Source organism: Camelina sativa, chromosome 3 (genome assembly GCF_000633955.1).
Source record: "Camelina sativa cultivar DH55 chromosome 3, Cs, whole genome shotgun sequence".
Taxonomy (NCBI): Eukaryota; Viridiplantae; Streptophyta; class Magnoliopsida; order Brassicales; family Brassicaceae; genus Camelina; species Camelina sativa.
Genome location: NC_025687.1, coordinates 22,237,013 through 22,262,912, shown reverse-complemented (window position 1 = coordinate 22,262,912; position 25,900 = coordinate 22,237,013). Strand labels below are relative to the sequence as shown.

The 25,900-nt window shown below is 41.4% G+C and overlaps 4 protein-coding genes across 4 annotated transcripts; 3 read left to right on the top strand and 1 right to left on the bottom strand.

The window, feature by feature from the left end:
• Nucleotides 566-1,252, top strand: LOC104777715 (pectinesterase inhibitor 1-like). Its single transcript, XM_010502012.1, has one exon. The coding sequence runs from the start codon at nt 611-613 to the stop codon at nt 1,142-1,144; it is 534 nt and encodes a 177-aa protein (XP_010500314.1). The 5' UTR covers nt 566-610; the 3' UTR covers nt 1,145-1,252.
• Nucleotides 4,199-5,229, top strand: LOC104777714 (protein TOM THREE HOMOLOG 1-like). Its single transcript, XM_010502010.2, has 3 exons — nt 4,199-4,519; nt 4,697-4,796; nt 4,884-5,229. The coding sequence occupies exons 1-3, from the start codon at nt 4,325-4,327 to the stop codon at nt 4,967-4,969; spliced, it is 381 nt and encodes a 126-aa protein (XP_010500312.1). The 5' UTR covers nt 4,199-4,324; the 3' UTR covers nt 4,970-5,229.
• On the bottom strand, nt 17,877-19,114 carry LOC104779204 (probable pectinesterase/pectinesterase inhibitor 17). The gene is made up of 3 exons (XM_010503579.1): nt 19,105-19,114; nt 18,740-19,032; nt 17,877-18,437 (listed from the first exon to the last, which is right to left on the bottom strand). The coding sequence occupies exons 1-3, from the start codon at nt 19,112-19,114 to the stop codon at nt 17,877-17,879; spliced, it is 864 nt and encodes a 287-aa protein (XP_010501881.1).
• On the top strand, nt 20,606-21,664 carry LOC109130741 (uncharacterized mitochondrial protein AtMg00810-like). The gene has a single exon (XM_019240677.1). It carries the CDS (start codon nt 20,606-20,608, stop codon nt 21,662-21,664), a length of 1,059 nt encoding a protein of 352 aa, XP_019096222.1.

The following is a 25,900-nucleotide window of genomic DNA, read 5'->3' as shown; positions in this document are numbered from 1 at the left end:
CAAATCGTATCTTAACCGGGTTGGATTTTGGTTCGGTTTTCTGTGGTTTAGCCTTGAATTTGTCCTTTATATTCCTCTTGGATATGGAATGAGTTGCGAAAGAAGATGATACTATACTGTTTTTATTCGTTAATGTTCTTCATATGTTTCTGATTCGGGTTAAGCCTGTTCCTTAATAAATATTCAACATTTACTCGGAACACATTTTAGTGCTTTTAATTTCTGGTTAACGCTAAACATAAATTTTGATTACTCTGTTTTCATTAGTAGTTTACCTACCTCTTAACTAAGAGGCATCATACATTCACTAAGAGACCAAACTTTATCAGATTAGCTCCATGGTTACTTAAGCACAGATACAACTGATGATATAGTCTTGTCTTTTTAAATCATGGAGATAGATAAATACCATAAGTTTTACTATATTTGCAATTCTTCTAACAATGGTAAAAGCTTTCTTCATCGTTCATATCAACATCTATTCTTGATTCTGTTTTGACTAATGCGTTGTACGCAAATTACTCCATATAAATAAAATACTTCAATTGCTTTGAATATTGTTTTCTATCATAAACTTGAAAGAAAAACAAAAGAAGAAGAGAAAACAAGAATGGCTGCGAATCTAAGGAACAATGCGTTCTTTTCTTCTCTCATGTTGCTTCTCTTGATCGATTCCTCGTACGCAATCACAAGTTCAGAAATGAGCGGAATATGTGACAAAACCTTAAACCCATCTTTCTGTCTTAAATTCCTCAATCCGAAATTCGCCACGCCTAATCTTGAAGCCTTGGCAAAAACCACAATTGATTCTACACAATCAAGAGCAAAACAAACATTGAAAAGACTCCAATCTATTATCGATGGAGGAGTCGACCCTCGATCCAAGTTAGCTTACAGGTCATGCGTAGATGAATATGAGAGCGCGATTGGAAACCTAGAGGAAGCTTATGAGCATTTGGCTTCAGGAGATGGCATGGGGATGAACATGAAAGTTTCTGCTGCATTAGATGGAGCTGATTCATGTTTAGATGATGTGAAGAGATTGAGATCAGTAGATGCTTCCGTTGTGAATAACAGCAAAGCAATTAAGAATATATGTGGTATTGCTCTTGTTATCTCTAACATGTTACCACGTCGAACATAATTTGAATCATCATCATGTGTTTGCTTTAATTAAATTGTATTGTTTGCAAGAGGACAAACTATGTTATTATTAAAACCGTCAATATATAAATTCATAAGTTACAATGAACATGAACCTTTAATTAATTTGATAATATCTATAACCCATGCCATTGATTGAAAAATATTTGAAAATCTTAATTCTTTAATTCACCTTATTATTCAATGATGGATAGTAGTTTTTACATTTTTTTTATAGTATTGTATGAATCGATTAAAGTCTTTCATTTTTCAGTGTAGCTTTTCTGATGAGAATCGGAAACCAAAATTGGAGAAAGTAGGATGTACTAAGACATACGTAACGAAGTCTTATCATACATAACAGAATTTAAATGAAAAAAGAAAATATGTTAACGCATTTGTTTAGATGTCATAATTCTATATTCCTCTTAAATACTGGTGTTTAAAAGCTGTTTTTTGACCTTTACAAAATAGAATAATAGACAAAAAAAAAAAAGAAACCAAAAATCATGGTTTAAAATAATAGAACAATGTCAAGAGAATACTTCAGCCAATGGGACCGAGCATATGCCAGTAAAAAATATTTGAAAATCCTTTTCTTTTACCTTTTTTATTATTATTATTATTAGTTTTTACATTAAATCAATCTCCATCTCATCTCCAGGTCATCTCCATTGGTGGTATTTAGATGGAGATGACAAAGTTGCTTAGCAATAAAAATAAATAATCCCTATAATAGTAAAAGAGAAGTACAAAATTGAATTCGGGTTGGGTCAAAAATTAAAAAAAAACCTGAAATTAAACCTATGGATACTTGGAAATCGGATCATTTGTTGGGTATGGATATAAACCCGAAAATCAAAAACAATAATTAATTTTAAAAAAGGAATTAAGTTTTAGACAATAATAATTAGCTAATATTTATGGAAACCGTTTAAAGTTATTACCATAAAAATCAAGCTATTCAATTCGAAATTGTATATATAATATAAACATATTTATTGGTTATATTATTTGAGATACCTGTGGAAACGATAATCAAAATTTAAATTACCAAATCATCATTTATTTCAGATTTTTAAAATTTTCTAAACAAACTATGCTTATAAATTCGAATTACTATATATGGGAAAACACTTAATTTAAACAATTAATACACAATATTAAACATATATTATAATTTAATGTGTTTCTTAATTATAGCCAATGATAATAAATATGAATTGCTCACAAAAATGTTTTTGATTCGAAATCAAAACTAACCTAATTGTCTATGACCTCTATATATATAATCTTATTGGCAAACTAAATATCACACATCTCCGTTGTTTCTTATGAAAACCTTTGTACAGAACATCTCATTATCAAGCCAAACAAATGTGTCATTGTTTATTTTTTGTTATAAGAACATTCATATTTCATGTCGTTTGTTTCTGAGTATACTAATTATGTAATTTGTTTTGCAGCTAATTCAAAAAAACGCAAACAGATCAATAATGATTGCCATGTTCAAGAAATTATGCTTTAATTTTTTGCCTGATTTTTTTCTTCCTATGGTTAGTATTCTCATACTCTTTTTTAACTAAATTTTCAAGTTTAAACTGATAACAAATATTTAAGATGAATCTTTTTGTCCTTTTATCAATGTATATAATTTTCTCTTGCTAAGATGAATGAGATTCATGATCATGATTATATGTTCTTAGAGATGGATAAATATTGAATATTTCTTTGTTTCGCATTTTAACTTTTTGCCACCATTTTATTACTTGAATAAAAAATTGGCAAGCATGAATCCAGCCGATATTATATTTTTCGATTCAACATCATATACAAGAGGAGATAATCAATACGTTCCATATGTATCAAAACGATGGGCAAGCATGAATTCAAACTGATATTATATTTTTCTATAGTTTTTTAATATTTTTTTCCTTGGCTTTTTTTTTTTTGTTTTTGACCATTAAAATTAAGGAATTAAACACATTATTTATGTTTGTACATATTTTGCCAAAAAAAAACAGCCTTCCAATCGCATTCACTTATTAATCATAATATTTTATATTATTTGTATTAACATTTGAAAACTATACGGTTTATGGAATCATTTAAAGTAAAAAAATTACCTCATTTGGATTATATAATATATAGGCTTTGTAATATATATTACTTTAAGAACAAACAATGACCAAATATATGTAATAACACTACATTATTAAAAAATGATCCGAAAATATAAGTTGATATATTTTTTGGATTGAAAATTCTGATGTATCATAATCCTATATTATAAGGATTTACAATATCTATAATATCCTAAAAATTTACTTCTCAATATCATATTTTCAAAAATATAATCAAATCTAACAATATAATATATACATATAGGATTTAGAATATCGGATTCTCTTTTACAAAAGTGCACGGGTTGGTTTGCAAAACTCACAATAATACGGTAGAGTTTATATTAATTGTTTACATATTTAGGTTAGGATTGATATTTTTATAAATACAATTCTTTAAGGGTTGGTTTGTCAAAATATATTGTGACTGTGTATCTTCTGCAAACTCATATTTTTATGCACACAATCTTTTAGTGGGATGGTCTGTTAAAATATACACCGTGAATGTGTATTTCTTACAAATATATATACAAATGCAATATTTTATAGGTTGTTTTGTAAAAGAGTACATCGTGATTGTCTATTTTTTACAAATGTAATATTTTACAGATTGGTTTTGTCAAATATAAATGTAAATGCATATTATTATAAATATATATTTTTACACTAATACAATCTTTTACAGGTTGGTCCGTCAAAACATATGTTATGAGTGATTATTTTTACAAATACAATCTTCTATAATACTTTATGTAAATTCTAATTTTTACTATAAATCATATTTAAATAAATGAATATTCCCGTGCGGGTCTAATTCTAGTTATATGTTGAAGTGAAACAAAATGCTAACAACCGATTAAGGACCCTGTGCGTGTCACCTTTTGATTGGATAGGAAAATAATAAGTTTTTTTTTTGCTTCTACCCTCTTGCTCTTTTCCCGACTTCCTTTCTTCGTCTCTCTCTATTTGGCGAAGTGTGGTTCGATCGATTCTCTAATCGTGGAGTTTTCAATCTACAAGGAATCTGGAATTTTGTGTGTGTGTTTTATTTGCCGGAGATGAGAAGCGGCGTCTTGGAAATGATGTCATCTTCGTCGGGGATTTTGTCGTCTTCTTCGGCGGCGGCAATCGTAGCGCTTAATCTGAAAGAGGCTAAGAATTGGTGGTCGGACGTGAACGAATCTCCGGTGTGGCAAGATCGTATCTTTCATATCCTCGCTGTTCTTTATGGGATTGTTTCCGTCATTGTTGTGGTACCCGTTACTTTTGTCCTCTTCTCGTTTTTTTGAAATGTTCGGTTTGAGATTGGAATTTGGGAAAAAGGGTTGATCAGAAAATTGAAAAGTTAGGGATTCCAGGTTGAATGTGTTGCGGGCTGGTTAAGAAAAGCCCTAACATTGATTGAAAGTTTTCATTTTTTTTTGTTCTAGCCTTCTAGGTTCCAATTGGTAAGAATACAATTGAGGGTTCCTGAATATGGCTGGACTACACAAAAGGTCTTTCATTTTCTCAATTTCCTAGTGAACGGAGGTGGGTTTTCTTGTCTCTCTTGTTACTATTTTTTTTATGTTTATCTGGGTATCTTTTTTGTTGATTTCCTCTTGTTTTTCATTATAGTTCGAGCTTTAGTTTTTGTCTTCCGGCGAGATGCACAGAATATGCAGCCAGAGGTTTGGTGTCTCCATTGTGTCATTGTGATTTAACCTCATTGATTGATGGTGGTCTATGTCCAAGTCGACGATTAGCATCGCCAGAAGAAGAAGCAAGTTCAGAGAGAACTCAAAGGTATTGTTGAACCCTTGATGAGTTCCTTGACGTAATAGCCAAGGCACAAGGGTTAAGTAATTGCTCTGCCCATCTCTCTTGACTTGTTTGATTTTTTCTTGCTCCTTGCTGATTTTTTCTTGCTCCTTACAATTACAATTAATCTTTTTTCTTGCTCCTAGACTTGTTTGTTTAAAATCTTATGAAATATATTCATTTTCAAGTTTTTATAAATATATAATATTAAAGATATTAAACAAAATTTATTATACTAAAATAATTTCCAAAAAAAAATTTAAAATTAAGAACCCCAATTTTAGGTAGGAGTGTCAATCGGGCTGGCCCGGCCCGGCCCGACCCAAAACCCGTAAAGCCCTAATTGACATGCCTAATTTTAGGTACTACCACTGAACCCATAAAAATAGAAAGTTTTTGAAAAAGTTGTTAACTTCACTTTTGTTCACTTTTATTCAAAATTAAAGTTTTTAGCTATAAGATTCAACCAATGGAGTTGCCCTAAATCCTCAGTCTCTATCTCGATCTATCAATCTTAGTCTCGTTCCTTTTATCAATCTCTGTTATATTTCCTTCTCAATCTCTGTCTTGTTCTTCGGTCTCTGTCTCGTTCTCCCACTCTCAATCTCGTTCCCTCTTCTTAATTTTCATCTGTGTAAATCAAATTGTTTAGGTCGAATTTGACAGATAAGGTGAAATTGGTGTTTGGGTTTTCGTTATTTGCACATTTTTATATTAAGGTTTTGATTTACATAATTTGGTCGATTATTTTTCTGTTTTAGAGGAAGAGCTCAGTGAACATTCCACTCAAAGGTATTCCAGTTTCAGTTTTGGGTTTCGATTTTAAGGTTTTCTAGATTTGTGGTTTGCTGTTTTTTTTTTTGAATTATGTTTGTGTGATCAATAGCTTCCTATCTACCTAGTTTTGGTGGAGGAGAAGAGAAGCCGAAGGCAATGTATGCAAATTGTTAGGGGTGGATTTCACCCCAACAACAGGCCCAGTCCAGAAAAGGCCCAAAAGGATTAATAGGCCGAGCAGGGTATTTTGGTCTTTTCAGATGACGAACCGACACAGTAATCTATAAATAGTGAATGTACGGCGTACAGCGAGGGGACACAGAAAACGGAGAGGGAATTCGTACAAGAGAACAGGTTATCGCAGTATCGATTGGACGAGCTCTCAGCTTGACAATTGTTTCCTTCTCGTCGTTTTGTAGCTCGTAGTTACCAATTGTAGCCCGACTTTTTCATATATAAAAGAGAACTTCGACCCTCTAAACACCGAATTAAAACATTTTAATTGGACCGATTTGGACATCAACAATTTGGCGCGCCAGGTAGGGGGAACCAAGTCGAGATTCTCTTTGAAAGTTTGAAGAACAAACCTACAACAGATATGCGAGATGACCATAGCCACAAAGGAAGGAAGCAAGGAAGCCGGATCGTCAGGGGGAACAACAACCCCGGCAGCGGATCAAGTAGGACAGGCGGTCCTTCCAACCCCGGACGCTCCAAGAAAGGCTGCTACAGTGGAGAGTCCGGAAGCGTTCGTCATCGCAAGAAATCTAGCGAGCCCGACAATCACAAAACCGACTCTGAACCCATCGCAACTCACCCTGATCAATAGCCAGCCCGTCTCCAGCATAGACGAGCTATTCCGCGGGATCTTAGCACGCCTCGACCAACAGGAACAACGAACCAATACTCGATTAGACGCATTACCGCAACACAGGTAGGATCCCAGGAGGAAATCAACCATCTCCAGGCCGTCAGACAAGGTTCGACGAATCTTTTCTCGGCAGGAATGATGCCAAGGCCGTATGCGGGAACTGGCGGACCCGAGTAACGTTGAACAGAGCGACAACGCCAAGGATGTCGAGCTGAAGCAAATTAGGGAAAAGATGCAAGAGATGGAGACTATATTTCATAAAGCGACGAGTAGAGCACCAGACGCAGATCTCATGCTCGAGGCAACTCAACGAACCCCATTCTCGATAAGGCTTGCAACCACACCAGTAAAGCGAGCGGTCAAGCCAAGGCTGGGTTACTACGACGGGACAGCCGACCCACAAGACTTTCTGCTCACTTTCGGGGTAGCACTCGGCCTCCTGTAGTTCAGCCCAACAGAATACGATGCTGGAGCATGCCAAGTCTTCGCCGAGCACTTGACCAGAGCAGCTTTGAGTTGGTTTTCGCGGCTCCCATCCAGATCGATTGATAGTATCAAGGAACTGATAACCGATTTTTTAAAGCAGTTTTCCGTTTTGATGGAAAACAAGAACTCCCATGCCGATCTGTACGCACTAACTCAAGGGCGAAACGAATCACTTCGATCTTTCATCGGACGTGTTAAAGAAGTCGTTAACGTCTCAATTCCAGACGCCGCAGCTATCGTTGCACTCAAAAACGCGCTGTGGTACGAATCTCGGTTTAAAGAAGAGCTGTCCTTGACCCATGTAGAAACCATAGCCGACGCGCTACTACGAGCTGCGAAGCACATAGAAGTCGAAGAAGAAAAGGTGGTCAACGCTAAGAAACAAGCGTCGCAGCCAAGCCACCAACAGTCACAACTCCAAAGGTCGAACACGTTGAGCCGTGCCAGAACTTCTCCCGAAACCCAGACCGAACTCGTCGAACCTTCGCGATCGGTGAAAATAAGTACATCAGAAAGGAAGGAGGTGAGAGCAGCGCAGCTCAATACTGCGACTTCCATCAGAGTACCACACATTCAACCTAGGAGTGCCGTTACCTCCAAACAATCCTGATGGAGTGGTACAAAAAGGGAGCAATAATTGTCGAGTATGACAGAAGCAAGACGACCCGACCCGGAAAAGCTGATTCCAAGCGAGCTGAAAGTATTGACCGGAAGTTTGTAAAAGATTCCAAAGCACTCGCCGACCAGAACCGTGACGAAGCAGAGGCGCTAAATAATGACGATCATGAAAAACGACAGCGCACAGATCATCAGACCGACCACCGTCCCCCGGTAATGAGACGGATAAACATGATCATGGGCGGACTAGTAGGATGCAACGATTCGGTCATGTCATTAAGAGATTACACCAAGAAAGCCGAAATGAAAAAGTCTTGGCCGTCGAAGGTCAGTTCCGAGAACACAACGATAACTTTCGACTACAGCGACCTGGAAGACTTAGATTTCCCGCATAACGACCCACTAGTCGTCGAACTATTGATCGGAGAAAGTGAGGTTACGAGGATCTTGATTGATACCGGAAGCTCGGTAAATGTGATCTTCAGAAACGTCCTGGCACAAATGGAGATCGGCGAGAGCGAAATCAGGCCAGAGTGCAACTCTCTGACCTGTTTCGACAGAGATCATCTCATGTCGGTCAGTACTATCTACCTGTCGATCTTTGTCGGAGGAATGGCAAGATATTCCCAGTTCGCCATCATCGACAGGCCTACCATCTACAATGTCATTCTCGGAACACCATGGCTCCACAAGATGAGGGCAGTCCCGTCTACGTACCATCAGTGGGTGAAATTCCCAACCCCAAAAGGTGTGTGTACACTGCGCGGCTACCAGCAGAGCGCGAGAACTTGCTTCCTGGTCGAACACAAAATTCGTACAGCGAAGAAGTTATAGCAACCAAAGCAGCAGGTCGGCAACGATGACTCGTCGCCTACCGATGGAAGACCGACCCCGATTCAACAGGGCGTCACCGCAACGAAAGAGGTAAGCCTCGACGAGGCTGACGAAAAACAATGTATGAATATCGGAACGGAAATAACCAAAGCCATGCGCACCGAGCTGATCCTCTTCCTCAAGACAAACATCTCAACATTCGCATGGACTGTAACTGATATGAAAAGAATCGATCCAACCGTCACAACACACGAGCTCAACGCCGATCCAACGCACAAGCCAGTCAAGCAAAAACGACGCAAGCTAGGCCCAGAGAGATCGCAAGCAGTCAATGACGAAGTCGACAAACTACTCAGTGTAGGATCCATTGTAGAAGTAAAATACCCAGAGTGGTTGGCCAACCCAGTGGTCGTCAAAAAGAAAAACGGAAAATGGCGAATCTGCGTAGACTTTACCGACCTAAACAAGGCCTGCCCAAAGGACAGCTTCCCACTACCACGGATCGATCAGCTCGTCGAAGCAATCGCTGGCAACGAACTTCTGACCTTTATGGTCGCCTTCTCGGGGTTCAACCAAATTCTGATGCACAAGGATGACCAGGAAAAAACATCATTCATCACGGACAGGGGGACCTACTGTTACAAGGTATTGCTCTTCGGCCTAAAAAACGCCGGAGCAACTACCAGCGACTTGTTAAGATGTTCGCCGACTTCTTAATTGAACTAAACTTAGACGGTGCCGAGCTTACACCGTCCGACCCGACAGATGGATAGTGGATACTGTATGTCGACGGTGCGTCCTCCTATCTAGGCTCCGATGTGGGTGTTCGGCTAACATCTCCGACTGGGGAAATTCTGGAACAATCCTTCCGACTTCGGTTCCAAGCAACCAATAATGTCGCCGAATACGAAACACTAATCGCCGAACTTAAACTCGCCAGCGGGATGCAAATCAAGCGAATCAGGGCTTTTTGCGATTCACAACTCGTCGCCAATCAGTTCAGTGGGGAATACGACACCAAAACCGAAACAATGGCCGCCTACCTCACCTTCGTCAGACTTCTATCCAAACGTTTCGACGAGCATCGCTCGCATCAACATCAAACCCTGACCTGTGACGAATCATACCAGTTGAAAGCATTGATACGCCGAGCATCGATGACACTCCAGCAGAAACCTGCCTCGCCCTTCACCTCCCAAACGAAATCAGACCCACTTGGCAAGTCGCCACATCGCAACAGCAATTCAAACCTCCTTCTGATGATGTCAAGACAGATTGGCGAGTCGAAATACGCGCCTATCTTGCAGATGGCGACGTACCGACAGACAAATGGGCTAAACGACGATTGAAAACAAAAGCTGCCCATTACACTCTGATGAAAGAGCACCTGCTTCGGTGGACTGTCTCCAGAGCCTTATTGTTGTGCCTGCACGACGACGATACAGAACGAGTCATGATGGAAACCCATGAAGGGGCAGGAGGTAACCACTCCGGTGGACGAGCCCTCGCACTACGAATCAAGAAGCACGACCATTACTGGCCAACAATGATCTCCAACTGCGAAAGATTCGTGGCCAAATGCGAGAAATGTCAACGTCACGCAGCCATCATCCACCAACCGACCGAGCTTCTACGAGCTGGCGTAGCTCCATACCCATTTATGCGCTGGGCAATGGATATTATCGGCCCGCTACCCGCGTCGAGAAAGAATCGTTATATCCTCGTCCTCACCGATTACTTCACTAAGTGGGTCGTAGCCGACTCCTATGCCAACATCAAGGCGAAAGACGTTCAGCTTTTTGTATGGAAATATATCATATGCCGCCATGGCCTACCTTATGAAATAGTCGCCGGTAACGGCTTGCAATTCATTTCTTTGCAATTCGAAGACTTCTGTGCAAAGTGGAGAATCACGTTAAGGAAATCAACGCCGAGATACCCGCAAGGAAATGGGCAAGCCGAAGCGACAAATAAAACCATACTCGACGGCCTCAAAAAGAGGATGGACGCCAAGAAAGGCGCTTGGGGCGACGAACTCGACGGAGTGCTCTGGTCTTATCGTACAACCCCACGACAAGCTACGAACCATACCCCGTTTTCCTTAGCCTACGAAATGGAAGCAATGGCACCAGCTGAGGTCGGCAGTACAAGCCTTCGCCGAACAATGATCGTCCAAGACACAGCACTCAACAGCCAGATGATTCTGGACAGGCTAGACGAGCTGGAAGAAGAACGCGAGAAGGCACTTCTACGAATACAAAACTACCAACTCGCAGCCGCCAAGTACTACAACAAGAAAGTCCACAATCGGCACTTCGACGAGGGAGATCTTATCTTGCGAAAAGTCTTCGAGAACACTGCCGAGCCAAATGCTGGAAAAATGGGAGCCAATTGGGAAGGTCCGTACCAGGTGTCCAAAGTTGTCTACCCCGGTGTTTACGAGCTCCTNGGCGAGTCGAAATACGCGCCTATCTTGCAGATGGCGACGTACCGACAGACAAATGGGCTAAACGACGATTGAAAACAAAAGCTGCCCATTACACTCTGATGAAAGAGCACCTGCTTCGGTGGACTGTCTCCAGAGCCTTATTGTTGTGCCTGCACGACGACGATACAGAACGAGTCATGATGGAAACCCATGAAGGGGCAGGAGGTAACCACTCCGGTGGACGAGCCCTCGCACTACGAATCAAGAAGCACGACCATTACTGGCCAACAATGATCTCCAACTGCGAAAGATTCGTGGCCAAATGCGAGAAATGTCAACGTCACGCAGCCATCATCCACCAACCGACCGAGCTTCTACGAGCTGGCGTAGCTCCATACCCATTTATGCGCTGGGCAATGGATATTATCGGCCCGCTACCCGCGTCGAGAAAGAATCGTTATATCCTCGTCCTCACCGATTACTTCACTAAGTGGGTCGTAGCCGACTCCTATGCCAACATCAAGGCGAAAGACGTTCAGCTTTTTGTATGGAAATATATCATATGCCGCCATGGCCTACCTTATGAAATAGTCGCCGGTAACGGCTTGCAATTCATTTCTTTGCAATTCGAAGACTTCTGTGCAAAGTGGAGAATCACGTTAAGGAAATCAACGCCGAGATACCCGCAAGGAAATGGGCAAGCCGAAGCGACAAATAAAACCATACTCGACGGCCTCAAAAAGAGGATGGACGCCAAGAAAGGCGCTTGGGGCGACGAACTCGACGGAGTGCTCTGGTCTTATCGTACAACCCCACGACAAGCTACGAACCATACCCCGTTTTCCTTAGCCTACGAAATGGAAGCAATGGCACCAGCTGAGGTCGGCAGTACAAGCCTTCGCCGAACAATGATCGTCCAAGACACAGCACTCAACAGCCAGATGATTCTGGACAGGCTAGACGAGCTGGAAGAAGAACGCGAGAAGGCACTTCTACGAATACAAAACTACCAACTCGCAGCCGCCAAGTACTACAACAAGAAAGTCCACAATCGGCACTTCGACGAGGGAGATCTTATCTTGCGAAAAGTCTTCGAGAACACTGCCGAGCCAAATGCTGGAAAAATGGGAGCCAATTGGGAAGGTCCGTACCAGGTGTCCAAAGTTGTCTACCCCGGTGTTTACGAGCTCCTTACAATGAGCGGCGAGCCAGTGCCCTGCTCCTGGAACGCCATGCATCTAAAGCGCTACTATTACTATTTAAAAAAAACAATAGCACGTTATCTAAACTTACGCGTATCGCGTCTATATAACCCCAACCCGACAAATAGTTCAAAACGGGAACCGACCCCAATACATCACATGCAAAAAAAAAAGGGGGGGGGTCCAAACTTACGCGTATCGCGTCTATATAATTAAACCGAGTCATTACTCGCAGAATCATGAGCAAGCCGACCACCGCGTGTCGCATCTAGATAATTTAAGCCGAGCCGCTACTCGCAATTTCATGGGTAAGCTGACCATCGCGTGTCGCACCTATATAATCAAGCAGAGTCGCTACTCGCAATTTCATGGGCAAGCCGACCATCGCGTGTCACACCTATATAATCAAGCCGAGTCGCTACTCGCAATTTCATGGGCAAGCCGACCATCGCATGTCGCACCTATATAATAAAACCGAGTTCGCTACTCGTAATAAGAGAACAAGTCGACCACAACGTGTCGCATTTCTATAATTCAAGCCGAGTCGCTACTCGCAAATTCATGGGCAAGCCGACCATTTCGTGTCGCACCTACATATAAAAAACCGAGTTCGCTACTCGTAATAAGAGAACAAGCCGACCACAACGTGTCGCATTTGTATAATTCAAGCCGAGTCGCTACTCGCAAATTCATGGGCAAGCCGACCATCGCGTGTCGCACCTATATATAAAAACACGAGTTCGCTACTCTTAATAAGAGAACAAGCCGACCACAGCTTGTCGCATCTATATAATTCAAGCCGAGTCGCTACTCACAAATTCATGGGTAAGTCGGCCATCGCGTGTCGCACTTATATGATAAAACCGAGTTTGTTACTCGTATAGCCTGTACAACACACTCGAACGAGAAATATCCGAGTCGCCACTCGTGACTTAGGAAACGCCAACCAGTCGCGTGTCGCGTGTCGAACTTACGACGTATTACGACCTACAGTGGGATATTCACGAGCTCTCTTCCAATGACACCGACCTTGTTGTTGCAAATGACGCAACGCCCTCGGTCGATCCCAAGAAGAAGCTCGTACGTTTAAAGAAGAGAAGAAATAGCGTCGAGAAATTTTCAAAGAAATTTAACGATACGAGTTAAGCAAAATCAAGGAATCCAAAGTAAAAGAAGATTGTCAAAAAAACGGAAATAAGTTCCAACAACAAAACACAATGCCATAACGGCCCAACATCCGCTACATCACGGGGATAAGTAAAAAAAATCACTCGTCAAGGGGCGACAAGACCATCCATAGGAGAACTAACACCGACCTCTGGGACATTGGGTTCAACTGATGGAGCGGCAGTCGAATCGTTCGGCGCGAGAAGAGTATGATCAGCCGCCGAGTGACCTGGTGTAGCAGGATTGGTATCTTCTTCCTCGGCTTCCTCACTGGACGCACGTTCCGACCTATTACCCGCGCCCCCTTCAGACTCCGAACCATACTCATCTGCGACACCTGGGGAAGGAACCCATTCGAGGGGATCAGGGAAAGGATCGGCAAAAACGGAGGAAATGTCGAAATCCCTGGGATTAAGATCCGGGATGTCAATCTTGAGGATTTCCTCCTTTAGCCCAACCACCTCAGCAGCAACCCTCTCCTGTACTCCATCAGCCATAAGAGAGATCTGGCCATCGGCAACCAAAGCCTCGAGCATGTGCAAATTCCCCAAGGCCTGGTTGTACTTGAGCAACTTTGGGCAAGATGCTTCAATAGCCTCTGCTTGAGTCTTGTGACGATCCAAAATATTCTGGGCACGGTCAGCAACCCTACGATAAGCAGCCATCTTTTGATACCGACTGAACCCACGACGACGAGCCCTAAGCCTCATCGTCTCGGAGTCCAGCGCGATCCGAAATTGGGCACAAGATGCTTCTGCCATGTTGAGCTTCGACACGAGGGCAGCCTGCCCAGAATTAGCGTCTGGTTCTTCCCGCTCAGCATCTGGTTCGAATGAACCGCCTCTTCGAGCTGAGCTTCGAGCTTCTTGAATTGCTCGACCGAGGGACCTGAAGGCGTCGAAGAAGCAGCAGACTCCAGATCGTAAACACGCCTCTCGGAGCCAGAAGCGAGACGGTTCATGCGACCTATGAGCTGAAACGACCACGAATCAGGAATAGGAATTTAAAAAAAAATCAATTGACGAACTACGAACCTCGAAGGCGGTATTCGCCAGATCGATGATCTTATCGCCCTCCTTCATCCTCTCGATCGGCATTAGACGACCTGACCCAAAATGGAGCTTGCGAAACAACTGGGTGCATGCCTCTGAGTCGTTTGGGAAAGCTCGGGTCGCCGAAGTATGAGAGAAATCCCACCGATAGTCCACGGTCTTCTGCCGCTTCGACGGGTCCGATCGATTTGTCCTCTTCTGCGAAGGATTCGAGGAATGCTCCCTCCGACGACTGGAGTCGCCCGCAGGCTTTTTCCCTTGGGAATCAGCTCCAGCGGGAAGAGCTAAGAGATTTGATGGGAGGGGAGACGAACACGACGCCGTTTTTTGCCAGCTCGAATCTCAGCCGCACGTGAATCGCGAGAAGCCGGAGGAGATCTTCGTGACGAGTCGACCCAGGAAGGACGAGTCTCGGGTTGGACCTCAGGGCGAGAAGGTGGAGAGGGCGCAAGTGGACCAGACGCTTGACGGTAGCGAACTGACATAATAAACTCCAGGTTTCTTTTTTCTGTCAGACGCTGTTAGACGGGTAAGTTCTTCAAAATGATCGACCGAAAGCTGAATCCCCGCTCTCTTCGCCAAGATCGAGATACCGACCGCCTTCCGGAACGTAACCGGAGCGAACTGAGAAATTGCCATTTTGCGCTTAGCAAAATACGACATTAAAAAAGAGGGAAGGGGAAAAGTAACCCCACACTCGGTGAAGAGTTTCTCCGAGAGACAGATGAACCCTTCGGGAACATCCCAAGGACGCTGATCGCGCTCGGGGATAATAATAACGGGATCGGTCGGGATTTCACTGATCTGAACCGACACATGAGCCGATTCACGCTTAGAGGAAGATCGGGGAACGAAGGAGAGGGCATACGCTCTGGTTCCAGAAGGGTCGGCAACCGACGGAGGAGATCGGTGCCTGATGATGCGATTCGCCGGAACGATCGGCTCGTCAAAATCCTCGTCGACAAGAGAAGGGATTTGACATGGAAGGGCTAACGAGCTCGGAACCGCCGCGTTGGAGAAGATGCGACGTTGGAGTTCGGCCAAATTGGTTTCGTCGGAATCAGACGACGATCCATAAGAAACGTCGCTACTCGTCGGAGACCTCGCCATACGACGATCCGATCTAGTTGAACCACTAGAATCAGGCGAAGTATTCTGACGAAGGTGGCTCGCCGCCGAAGAATCAGACGAAGTGGACCGAGGGGAGGCCATATAGTCTCAAGAAAAACAATATATAGACGAGCTAGAAAACGAGGGAAGAGAGTACCTGGGACGACGAGCTGAGGAAACGATTGATAGAGAGGAATGAAGCTAAAATGAGGAAGGGGCGAGTATTTATCGGGTTGAAAGGAAGATTCCCGAAGAAATCATCATTACAACTCGAGGATTGAAGCGATGTTACAACTTTCGGATGTCACACGCGTCAAGATAAACGCGTGACGATGCGACTGCGTTTTTCGGGAAACAGGAAAGCCCACGCGCGACTGTCTAATTTCCCAATGTTTGTCCGCGAACCCTTCAAATGCCATCATTTACCGACTTCGGATCAGCTTGTCGTCAGAAACAAAGGTTCGAAGCTTATGCGACAGCCGGGGAATCATTGGAGGACACAGAGTTCTCCGCATTACTACGAACTGAAGATGGGATGGAATACTGTTAGGGGTGGATTTCACCCCAAGAATAGGCCCAGTCCAGAAAAGGCCCAAAAGGATTATTAGGCCGAGCAGGGTATTTTGGTCTTTTCAGATGACGAACCGACACAGTAATCTCTAAATAGTGAATGTACGGCGTACGGCGTACGGCGTACAAGAGAACAGGTTCTCGCAGTATCGATTGGACGAGCTCTCAGCTTGACAATTGTTTCCTTCTCGTCGTTTTGTAGCTCGTAGTTACCAATTGTAGCCCGACTTTTTCATATATAAAAGAGAACTTCGACCCTCTAAACACCGAATTAAAACATTTTAATTGGACCGATTTGGACATCAACACAAATTGTTGATTTGTTTGGTTTTGTTATGTGATTTAATTTTGTGGCCATATATTATGAATGAATTTGAACTGTTGTGAGGATTTGTGAAGCTTGTATCTCATTGAATCTTGCGAGACTTACCGTGGAACAGGATTATGTATCCACTGTTATCTATTACTTTAGCACTTGTCAACTAGGATTGTGGGATATTGGGGATCTTCTTACGTAGTAGTAGTAGTTGTAGTAGCAGTAGCAGCTATGCTTTTTTTTTAATGAAACTTTGGGTTTTGCTGTAAACAGGGCAGGATGATTATAACAGATTGAGACCTACGAGTTACCGTGGTGCTGACGTTTTCATCTTAGCATTCCCTCCTATCAGTAAGGCTAGTTATGAGAATGTGTCCAAGAAAGTGCGTCTTGAAATGAAGTTTACTAAAAACTTTTGTAAAAATACTAAAGATGGTATCTCGTTGTGATGTTTGCTGCTTTATCTTCTGTTTGCAGTGTATCCTTCAGCTGAAGCACTATGTCCCTGGTGTCCCAATAGTTCTTCTTTGTACCAAACTAGGTAACTTCCTCTTTTGGTTTTCCTCATTGCTTCAGCTTCCTTTGTGTCGTATTCCAGACAAAACACACTCCTGGTTTTTTTTGGTTTTTCTCATTGCTTCAGTTTCTCAATGATAGTTGTGAAACTATTGGACAATAACATTCCTTGCCTCTGTTTTGATTTGTTCACATCTAACATATTCAGTATCCATACTACCTTTTAGCTCTTTTGATCTTGTGGAAGTAAGGGCTGGTTTTATGATCATCTCCTTTGGCTAATGAATATTCTCTGGTATGTATACGCGCAGAAAGAAGGTAGATAGCGTGGGACATGGAGCGGAAAGAAAGCTGACTCTGATTTCTATAGGAAAAAATTGTAACCACGATGACAAGGTGGGAAGGAATTGCTTGTGGCGAAGAAACCGATCAACTTATTCCATCCTCTTCTCGTCTACCTCTACTCTTTCTAATCACAATTGTAACATCTCAAGTATTATTAGTCCATAAAAAGAGTGCTAAAAGTCTAACCTACTCGAGCCACTATGTGATCATCAGATTTTTGGGGGAAAGAAAATATAGTTTGGATCTGTATATCCATGGGAGATTCATAAGATTTGAGATGTCCACATTTTCAGTCTTTCAAACAAAAATATAAAGTCAATTATCTCCAGTTGTCCGAATTTTTAGAACAAGTTACATTTATAGTGAAGTCTATGCAATATATTATATATATTAACTCAGAGACCAGAAGTAAATGGCACACCGGGTGGAATCCAGGAGCTGCCAGCAAGGAAAGTAGCAACGGTAAACCTTGAAGCCTCTGAAGCAGAATGAAGGATCCGAAACCCAGGCCATGTGACTCAACCTGATGTTGAAGCACCTGGACCGTTGTTCTGAAACTCCGCATAGAACAAAGTGCTGACATCGGTAGTATGATTACATTCAAGCCAGCCACGTGGATCAATAAGAATGTCGAGATATGTCTTCATGAAAACCGTCGTCGAGTATTTGTCCCATGGTCGACCCAAATACGTTTTGGTGGATCCCAAAACCGGTAGAAGATCCGTAGCAGCAGTGACACGCGAATTGTGGATGATGACTCCCGAGGTTTGATTTGGGTTGAGCAGTGACTGTATTGGTGCCAGTAGGACTGTAGGAGTACGCCGTACGTAGATATTGCAATTCTGAAAAATGACGGCTGCGGTTTCCAAAGATGAAATCGACGGTCCCGTAAACGTCACAGTCGCGGTAAAATTGGAAGTTGGAGTGAACGTAGAGTGTGTCTTGGAAGCCCTCAAAACTGCATCGGTAGAAGACGGATCGATCTGACATGGATAGTAAAGCAACCGCTTGTGCATTGTTTGCGCCCGCCGTGTTTCGAAATGTGATATCCCGCGCGCAAAACCTTTTTCCCACCGCCGCTGTATACAACATCAGAAAAAAGAACTATTATATATTAATTATGAGTTTGCGTATGTATATTTTTATAATGTCATCAACAAGAATCTTGATTCATAATTTTATGCTATTATTGTAACCCAACTTCAAGAACTTTTAAACCTATATAAAATAATATTACCATATAAATAATAAATACTCTTTAAGAATCAAACCCTAAACCCTAAAAAGAGATTTTATAAGAAGAAAATAGAAAGGAGAAAAAAGAAGAAGAGGATTTTAGATTACAGAACGTGGCGGATTGCATAGTTCTCCAGCCGCCAACATAGCTGCGGTTCCCAGTGATGATTGTGCGGTTCTTACCGGCCCCCGTCATCATCACATACCCTTTGTTAGAAGGGATGATCAGATACTCCGCATAAACTCCCTCCGTTATTGCTATATGGAAATATCCGATATCTCCATTGTTGTTTTCAGGAGCGACTGCTATTGCATCACTAATCCTACTGAAGTTGCCTTTTCCGTCTTTCCTCACAGTTACGGTGGCGAATATCTTTTGAGAAACTACAGATTCAGATAAAATGGCAAAAAATATGAGGTATAAGCTCAAGCTGGTACCTGAGACAACAACCAACAGTTTTTGTTATGAAAAGAAAATTAAATATATATATTGAAAATTAAATTGATCACCTTGCATCATGATCTATCGGAGCGGGGAGTTTGATTTACTTAATTTCCATATCTTTCATAGTATTGTACAGGTTCTTTATTTATACGAGGAGAAGTGTAGGTGTACCTAATTATATAATGAGGATCATTGTCGTATCTCTAACCGTTTCTGCGTCCGTTCTGGTGCTGGAGCTGCAACTACTATTGCCACAAATCCTCTTTGGCTTGTCAAGACTAGACTTCAGGTCCGTGGTTTTTTATTTGCTAGCTTGATGTATAGAATCATAGAAATCAAGGGGAACGTTAATTAGATGCAGAAGTTTCTGTGTCCAAATTGAGGGGTCCATTTTTTATTTGATCTTTTTAAGTGTAGAGTTTCTAAGAGAGCAACATATGAGTTTTCTATTGACAATCTCAGTAATTTCTGAAGAAAACAGATCTAGAAATCTGATTGAACGAGTTTGTGAAACGTTTTGTTTAGGTTGATAAAGAAGATAGCGAGAGAGAGAGAGAGCAAGTATGATGAACAAGTTTGTGCTTCAATCTGAAACGTGTAGCTGCTGAGATGAAACGTCTTGGGTGGGTTTAAGTTGAGAAGAAGTAAGGACGTACTCGTGTGAGTCCAACAAGCACATGTCGCCAAAGTTGGGGTTATGGCCACGTGATTAGTGGATATGGATGATGATGATATGTTCTTTACGATACAATACTATGTCTAGACTCGCTAGTATAGATTGTAATGTCTACATGGTTAGAGTTTAGGGGTTTTGCTTGGATGTCCAATAGTTAAAAATGCTTGTAATTTGATGTAAAAAATTAAAAACAGTTTTTCATGTGTTCATTGATGGTTACAAAATTTGTTCAAGTATTTGTGGATGTGACTGATAGAGGAATTGTGTGCATCAAAGTTCTGTTTTTTTTTTCTTTTGAATACTCTGCTTTCTTTTGAATATATATATATTCTACATTTTCAAAGCAAAAAAGTGAGTGATCTGGAGGATCTTAACTTGACTGGCTACATTGAACCAGTTCATTTCATATTAAGGACTTGTCTAACAACAGTTTACGATGAAAGTACCAAGTTATTTTCCCATTTGAATTGACTTGTGTTAAGTTATGTCAATTTGGAGTTGTAGATAAATTGCATGTTTTTGTTGCTAAGGGGAACAATTTTGGTTTGTCCATCATGTTTCTACATTTCGATCCTATAACTTAAAGATAAGTTGTCGGATTAAACATGAAACAAGAAACCGAAACAGGAAATTGAAAGTCAAAGCAAGATTTTTTTTTAAAAAAAATCAGAGGTTCTTGGCTGTAATTAGAGTGATCACTTTAGGATACATGAACTCAAACTCAAAGTCTAAAACGTAAAACCAAAGTAACCATAAACTCAAAACTCAAAACCCATATTTCTTGTAGGCGCATGTCACAACCACCGGGATTCATTGACAAAGATAGACCTACACACGTGTGTCGTCTTCGAAAACCATCTATGGGTTGAAGCAAGCTCCCCGCATGGTACATGGCTCTCAAACAACATTTCCTCGACACGGGCTTCACCAATTCTCTTGCTGTTACGTCTCTCTTTATTCGCGGTTCTGGTGCTAATATAACATATGTTCTGGTCTACGTCGATGATATTATTGTCACTGGCAATAACTCGTTCGTTGTTGCATCCGTCCTAGACTCATTCTCTCGCCGCTTCTCCACCAAAGACCCCACGGATCTCCATTACTTTCCTGGCATTGAAGTGTCACGGACGTCACACGGTCTACACCTTATGCACCGTAAGTACATCATGGATCTCCTCCACAAGAATAATATGCACATGGCAAAACCGGTTCCCACACCTCTACCACCTTCACCAAAGCTCACCATGGCCTCGGGTACGCCACTCCAAGATGCCTCTCAATACAGGTCGGTTGTTGGTAGTCTTCAGTATCTCTCATTTAATCGACCTAACATATCATATGCCGTTAACCGCCTTTCTCAATTTATGCATCGGCCAACCACTGATCATTGGCAAGCCGCCAAACGTGTCCTTAGTTACCTTGTTGGTACGCCAAGTCATGGTATCTTCCTCCACGCGAATTCAGCTATTCTACTTCATGGTTATTCTGATGCTGATTGGGCAGGCGATACTGATGACTACGTATCAACGAAAGGATATCTAATCTACAATGGTCGTAATCCTTTATCATGGTCCTCCAAGAAGCAAAGAGGGGTTGCCCGTTCCTCTACAGATGCTGAGTACCGAGCAGTCGCCAACACAGCTGCGGAAGTTCGATGGCTCTGTTCGCTACTCACTGAACTCCAAATACAACTTCCGTCCGCTCTGGTAATATACTGTGATAACATAGGGGCCACCTACTTATGTGCAAACCCTGTCTTCCACTCGCGAATGAGACATATTGGTCTTGACTATCACTTTGTCCGGGATCAAATACAAGCACAACGACTCCGTGTCTCCCATGTCTCTATGGATGATCAGCTCGCCGACACTCTTACCAAACTATTATCACGATCGAAGTTCCAACAAGCGTGTCTAAAGATTGGTGTCACCAAGCTTCCTTCATCTTGAGGGGGCGTATTAGAGTAGAAATGTATAGGTTTATAAGTATAAGGACTTCTATGTAAATACATAAACCCTAGTCTCCCTCTGTTAGTATATATACGTCTGTAACTTCTCTCATTTGATATATTGAAGATACTCATTCCTTATAGTTTCACTATGCTTGTGAAGGTTGTGTCATCATCTTGCTGTTATTGAGTCTCCTTGTCAAAACAGAATATGGATGTTCTTTTAATCAGTATTCACGTTCGAGCTCATATAGGAAGAATGGACAAGCTGTCTCATTCACCCACTGTTGGCAATCAAATGATGGTTTTGTTGTCATCGCTGGATTTTTTTTCTGAGCGTTTTTCTTTCACTATGATCTGTTCCAGTTCAAGGGGAGCTCTGCTTAGCAAGTCGTAAGCGCAATGATGTGAATGTTATTTCTTGAAGATACTTAAACCTCTGCGACATTGATTCAATGATAAGCTGTATAGAGTGAAGAAGAAGTCAAGCACGTGTGGATCACATGAGAAGAGAACCGGTTTAGAAGAAGAGCTGGTTTACTTTCTTAGACATTTTTGTATATAAACGATTGTATGGTTTTAGAAGAGGGTTATGCATTCACTACAAGAAAATAGTCGATTTGCAATGGAAGAATACATCGGAAATCCCTCGCAAATAGACATTAGCAACGGATTTGCGAGCCACACTAGTTCCTCTCAAATCGCGTCTCGCAAATTGGTCAACATCGCAATTCCCTCACAAATTTTCGAGAAATATTTTTCCTCGCAAATCTCACGCATATTGCGAGGGAATGTTTTTCTCGCAAACCACTCGCAATTTGCGAGGGACTACCTTCCTCGCGGATGTCACGCAGATTGCTAGGGATTTCTTATCTCGCAATCATCACGCAATTTGCGAGGATTTTCGTCTCTAGCAAATACGTTTCAATATTGCCATAGTTCATCCCTCGCAAATTGTTGTGCATAATAAAAAAAAAAAAATCAGAATTGATATTTAATATACTAGTACATAAATATTTGATATTTTCTTGTTAATTCTAAAAAAAATCTAAATTCTAAAAATATTTTTAGAATCAGAATTGAGAATTAAATTCTAAAAAAAAAAAATTGAAATTCGATAGATAAAATTCTAAATAATATAAAACATAAATATTACAAAAGGTTTAGTTTGAGTATTGTCGACAAAAAGAAAACATAGATCAAAAGAACAAAGAAGAACATAGATCAAAAGGATGGAGAGAGAGATATCACGTTTCTGGTCCCAGTTTGGCTACCAGCTGCTACCATTTCACCGGTGTTGCCATCTGGGTTGGTGCCCTCCGGGTTGGTGGAAGCTGCTGGGTTAGTCGGGTTCCGGAACTTGGCTGCAAACTCAGGGTCTTTTTCTGCGAGGTAGTCGAAGTATGCATCATAGCTATGCATTCTTCGAGCACTTTCTTGGATTTGAGTTGCCTGGGTTTGGATACACTCCTCAGCTGCAGCAAGTTTCTGAGCCAATATAACCGGATCATTAGCTGGAGACGGATGTGGTGGACCGCTACTGGAATCAATCTGCTCAAACAAATCAATTTGCTGGTGTGTGATAGTTACCCCCACGTTTACATGTTTNTGGAGCAACCTAACAACTGAACAACAAACAAAATCGCAAGTTATCACATTCAAAACAATGGAAGATAAAAGAAAACAAGATAACACAAAACAATTGGTGGGGGGAATGACATACAAAAGAATCACAAGTTATAACATACAAACCCATCAAAGATATCACATACACATGATTCACAAATTATCCCAACCAAAACAATGGCAACATTTCAACGAACAGTCAAAACAATGATAACAATTCAACATTTCAAACAAAACAATCGCAAGATATCACAAAATCATTAGAAATACAATCATTAGTATTTAAAACCAACAGAACTACAAATTTGTAACTTACCTCAGTGTAAATTTTGTTTTTGATATGAGTGGGCACCCCACCAGAAGCGGAACTCTCTCCAATATCCCTGGTACACATCTCAGATTCCAACTCTTGAATCCTGGACGACACTTCATTGAACAAGGACTCGGACTTGCCATAAGTAAATGAGCCATCCGGTTTTCGATGAGTGTCTTCTAGGATTCGTAGGAAATCCGGAGTTAGCTCACCAGTATTCTCAGACTTGAAAGAAAAAAAAACATTGATTAGTTACCCAATAAAAGAGGTCAGAAGGCATAATTATAAGAAAAGAAAATAAAAACTTAAAGAACTTACATGCTTTCGAGCACGGGCTTTAAACGACGTTTGGCTTGAACGATGCTTGTATATTCCGATTCCCTCCGGATCATGATAGCGACATTCCGACTGTTGTTGCTCATGATCTCTGATTTAGGATCAAGCCAATACCGAACAAGACCAGCCCATACCTGAGGATCAATCCATCGTGGCTTTGCCTCATCACCTTTAAGCTTCCACTTTGACTTCCATCGTGAAACTTGATCACACATCCTGTCCTTCAACTTGCCCTCAAACTCTTGCCTCACTCTATCGTTTATGCTACGGTTCCAATTGTATATTTGCTTGCAAAAAAAAAGAGGGATAACTCTATATTTAATAAAGGCATAGAAAACAAACTGTAAATAGCAAACAAATAGACTGAACTTACCGAAAACGTTTCATACCAACGGTCTACCACTGCACTCGGCGTTTGTGTCCAATTGGCATGGGGCTCTTTGAAATCTCTTTCAAATATGCTTCGAACACTAGCCGCAACACAGGAGTCTTGGTCAAACCTTCAAAAGAAATACATATTAGAATCCATGGAAATACAAATTTTGAATTATATTACAAATTAAAAACATAAAACAAACTTACCACAAAGTTCCTGGAGGTCGGCGAGGATCTAGTTTAGTTTAGGTCAGATTAGGATTGAAGAAGATCGGAAGAAGAGTAAAGCAGATCGGAAGAGGAAGAAGCTTATCAGAAGAGGAAGAAGTTGATCGGAAGAGGAAGAAGTTGATCGGAGGAGGAAGAACCAGATCGGAAGAGGGAGAAGATGGTTTGGGAAGAAGCAGATCGGAAGAGGAAGAAGCTTATTGGAAGAGGAAGAAGTTGATCGGAGGAGGAAGACGAAGATTAGGTTTTGTCGGCGGCTTGTTTGAGCTTCGCTCAAACTCGTTTGCGTTTGTATATATAAACTTTTTGTTACCTCGCAAATCCCTAGCAAAATTCGCGAGAGATTAGCTATGAACCCTCGCAAATCTGTCGCACTTATTAAATATTGCGAGGGATTAGCTAGACTAATGGTGCTTAGGGTTTACGATTTGCGAGAGATTAACTTGAACGACTCGCAAATCCCTCACAATATAGTTGTGTCTAGGGTTTACAATTTTGCAAGGGATTACCTAGGGCCCCCCGCAAATCCCTCGCATAAAATTAAATATTACGAGAGATTTGCGAGTCAACCTTTTGGTTTTAGGTCTTTCGACTTTGCGAGGGACTAACTAGGATTCCTCGCAAATCCCTCGCAATATTTAAATGTTTGGGATTTAGGTTGTGGTCGTTAGTCCCTCGCAAAATACATTTAATGTGTAGGTTTTGCGAGGGATTAACTATGACTTTGCGAGACAATTCAAGAATTCCCTCGCAATTCTAAATGCAAATCCCTCGCAAATTGATAAATCTTTTTTGAAAAAACAAGAAAAACCACAATTGCGCAATCAGATTCATCTTCTTAACTATTAGAAACTACTTTAGTATCATAAAATTCTCCTCCATCATCAGACACTTCAACTTCTTCTATTCAAGCTCTTTTTCAAATTCATCATCAACATACTTTAGGGTTTAGGGTGTAAGCTTAGGGTTTGATCATCTAGTTCAAAAGCTTAGGGTTAGAGCATCAAATTTCTATTGCAAACATATCAATAGAAGATGTCACCCACATTGACACACTATAATCCATTGCAATGTGGAAAAGCTTAGGGTTTGAGCATCTAGTGTTTAAGGTATAATCTTTGCGAGGGATTAACGACGTACTTGCGAGAAATAGCAGGAACTCCTTCGCAAAGACCTAGCAAAGCACTCGTAAATCCCTCGCACTATTTAAATGGTTAGGGTTAGGATAAAGTCATAAATCCCTAGCAAATAATGTTTAGGGTATAGGCTTTTGCGAGGGACTTACAACTACCTTGCGAGACCATAGAAGCATTCCCTCGCAAATCCAACGCAAATCCCTTGCAAATATCTTTTTTTTTT

Coding starts and splice junctions, on each gene's coding strand:
- LOC104777715 (XM_010502012.1), top strand. CDS start 611: ATGGCTGCGAATCTAAGGAACAATGCGTTCTTTTCTTCTCTCATGTTG.
- LOC104777714 (XM_010502010.2), top strand. CDS start 4,325: ATGAGAAGCGGCGTCTTGGAAATGATGTCATCTTCGTCGGGGATTTTG. Junction 4,520..4,696: donor TTGTTTCCGTCATTGTTGTG/GTACCCGTTACT, acceptor TTTTTGTTCTAG/CCTTCTAGGTTCCAATTGGT. Junction 4,797..4,883: donor CAATTTCCTAGTGAACGGAG/GTGGGTTTTCTT, acceptor TTTTCATTATAG/TTCGAGCTTTAGTTTTTGTC.
- LOC104779204 (XM_010503579.1), bottom strand. Junction 18,438..18,739: donor TCACTGGGAACCGCAGCTAT/GTTGGCGGCTGG, acceptor TGTTGTATACAG/CGGCGGTGGGAAAAAGGTTT.
- LOC109130741 (XM_019240677.1), top strand. CDS start 20,606: ATGGCTCTCAAACAACATTTCCTCGACACGGGCTTCACCAATTCTCTT.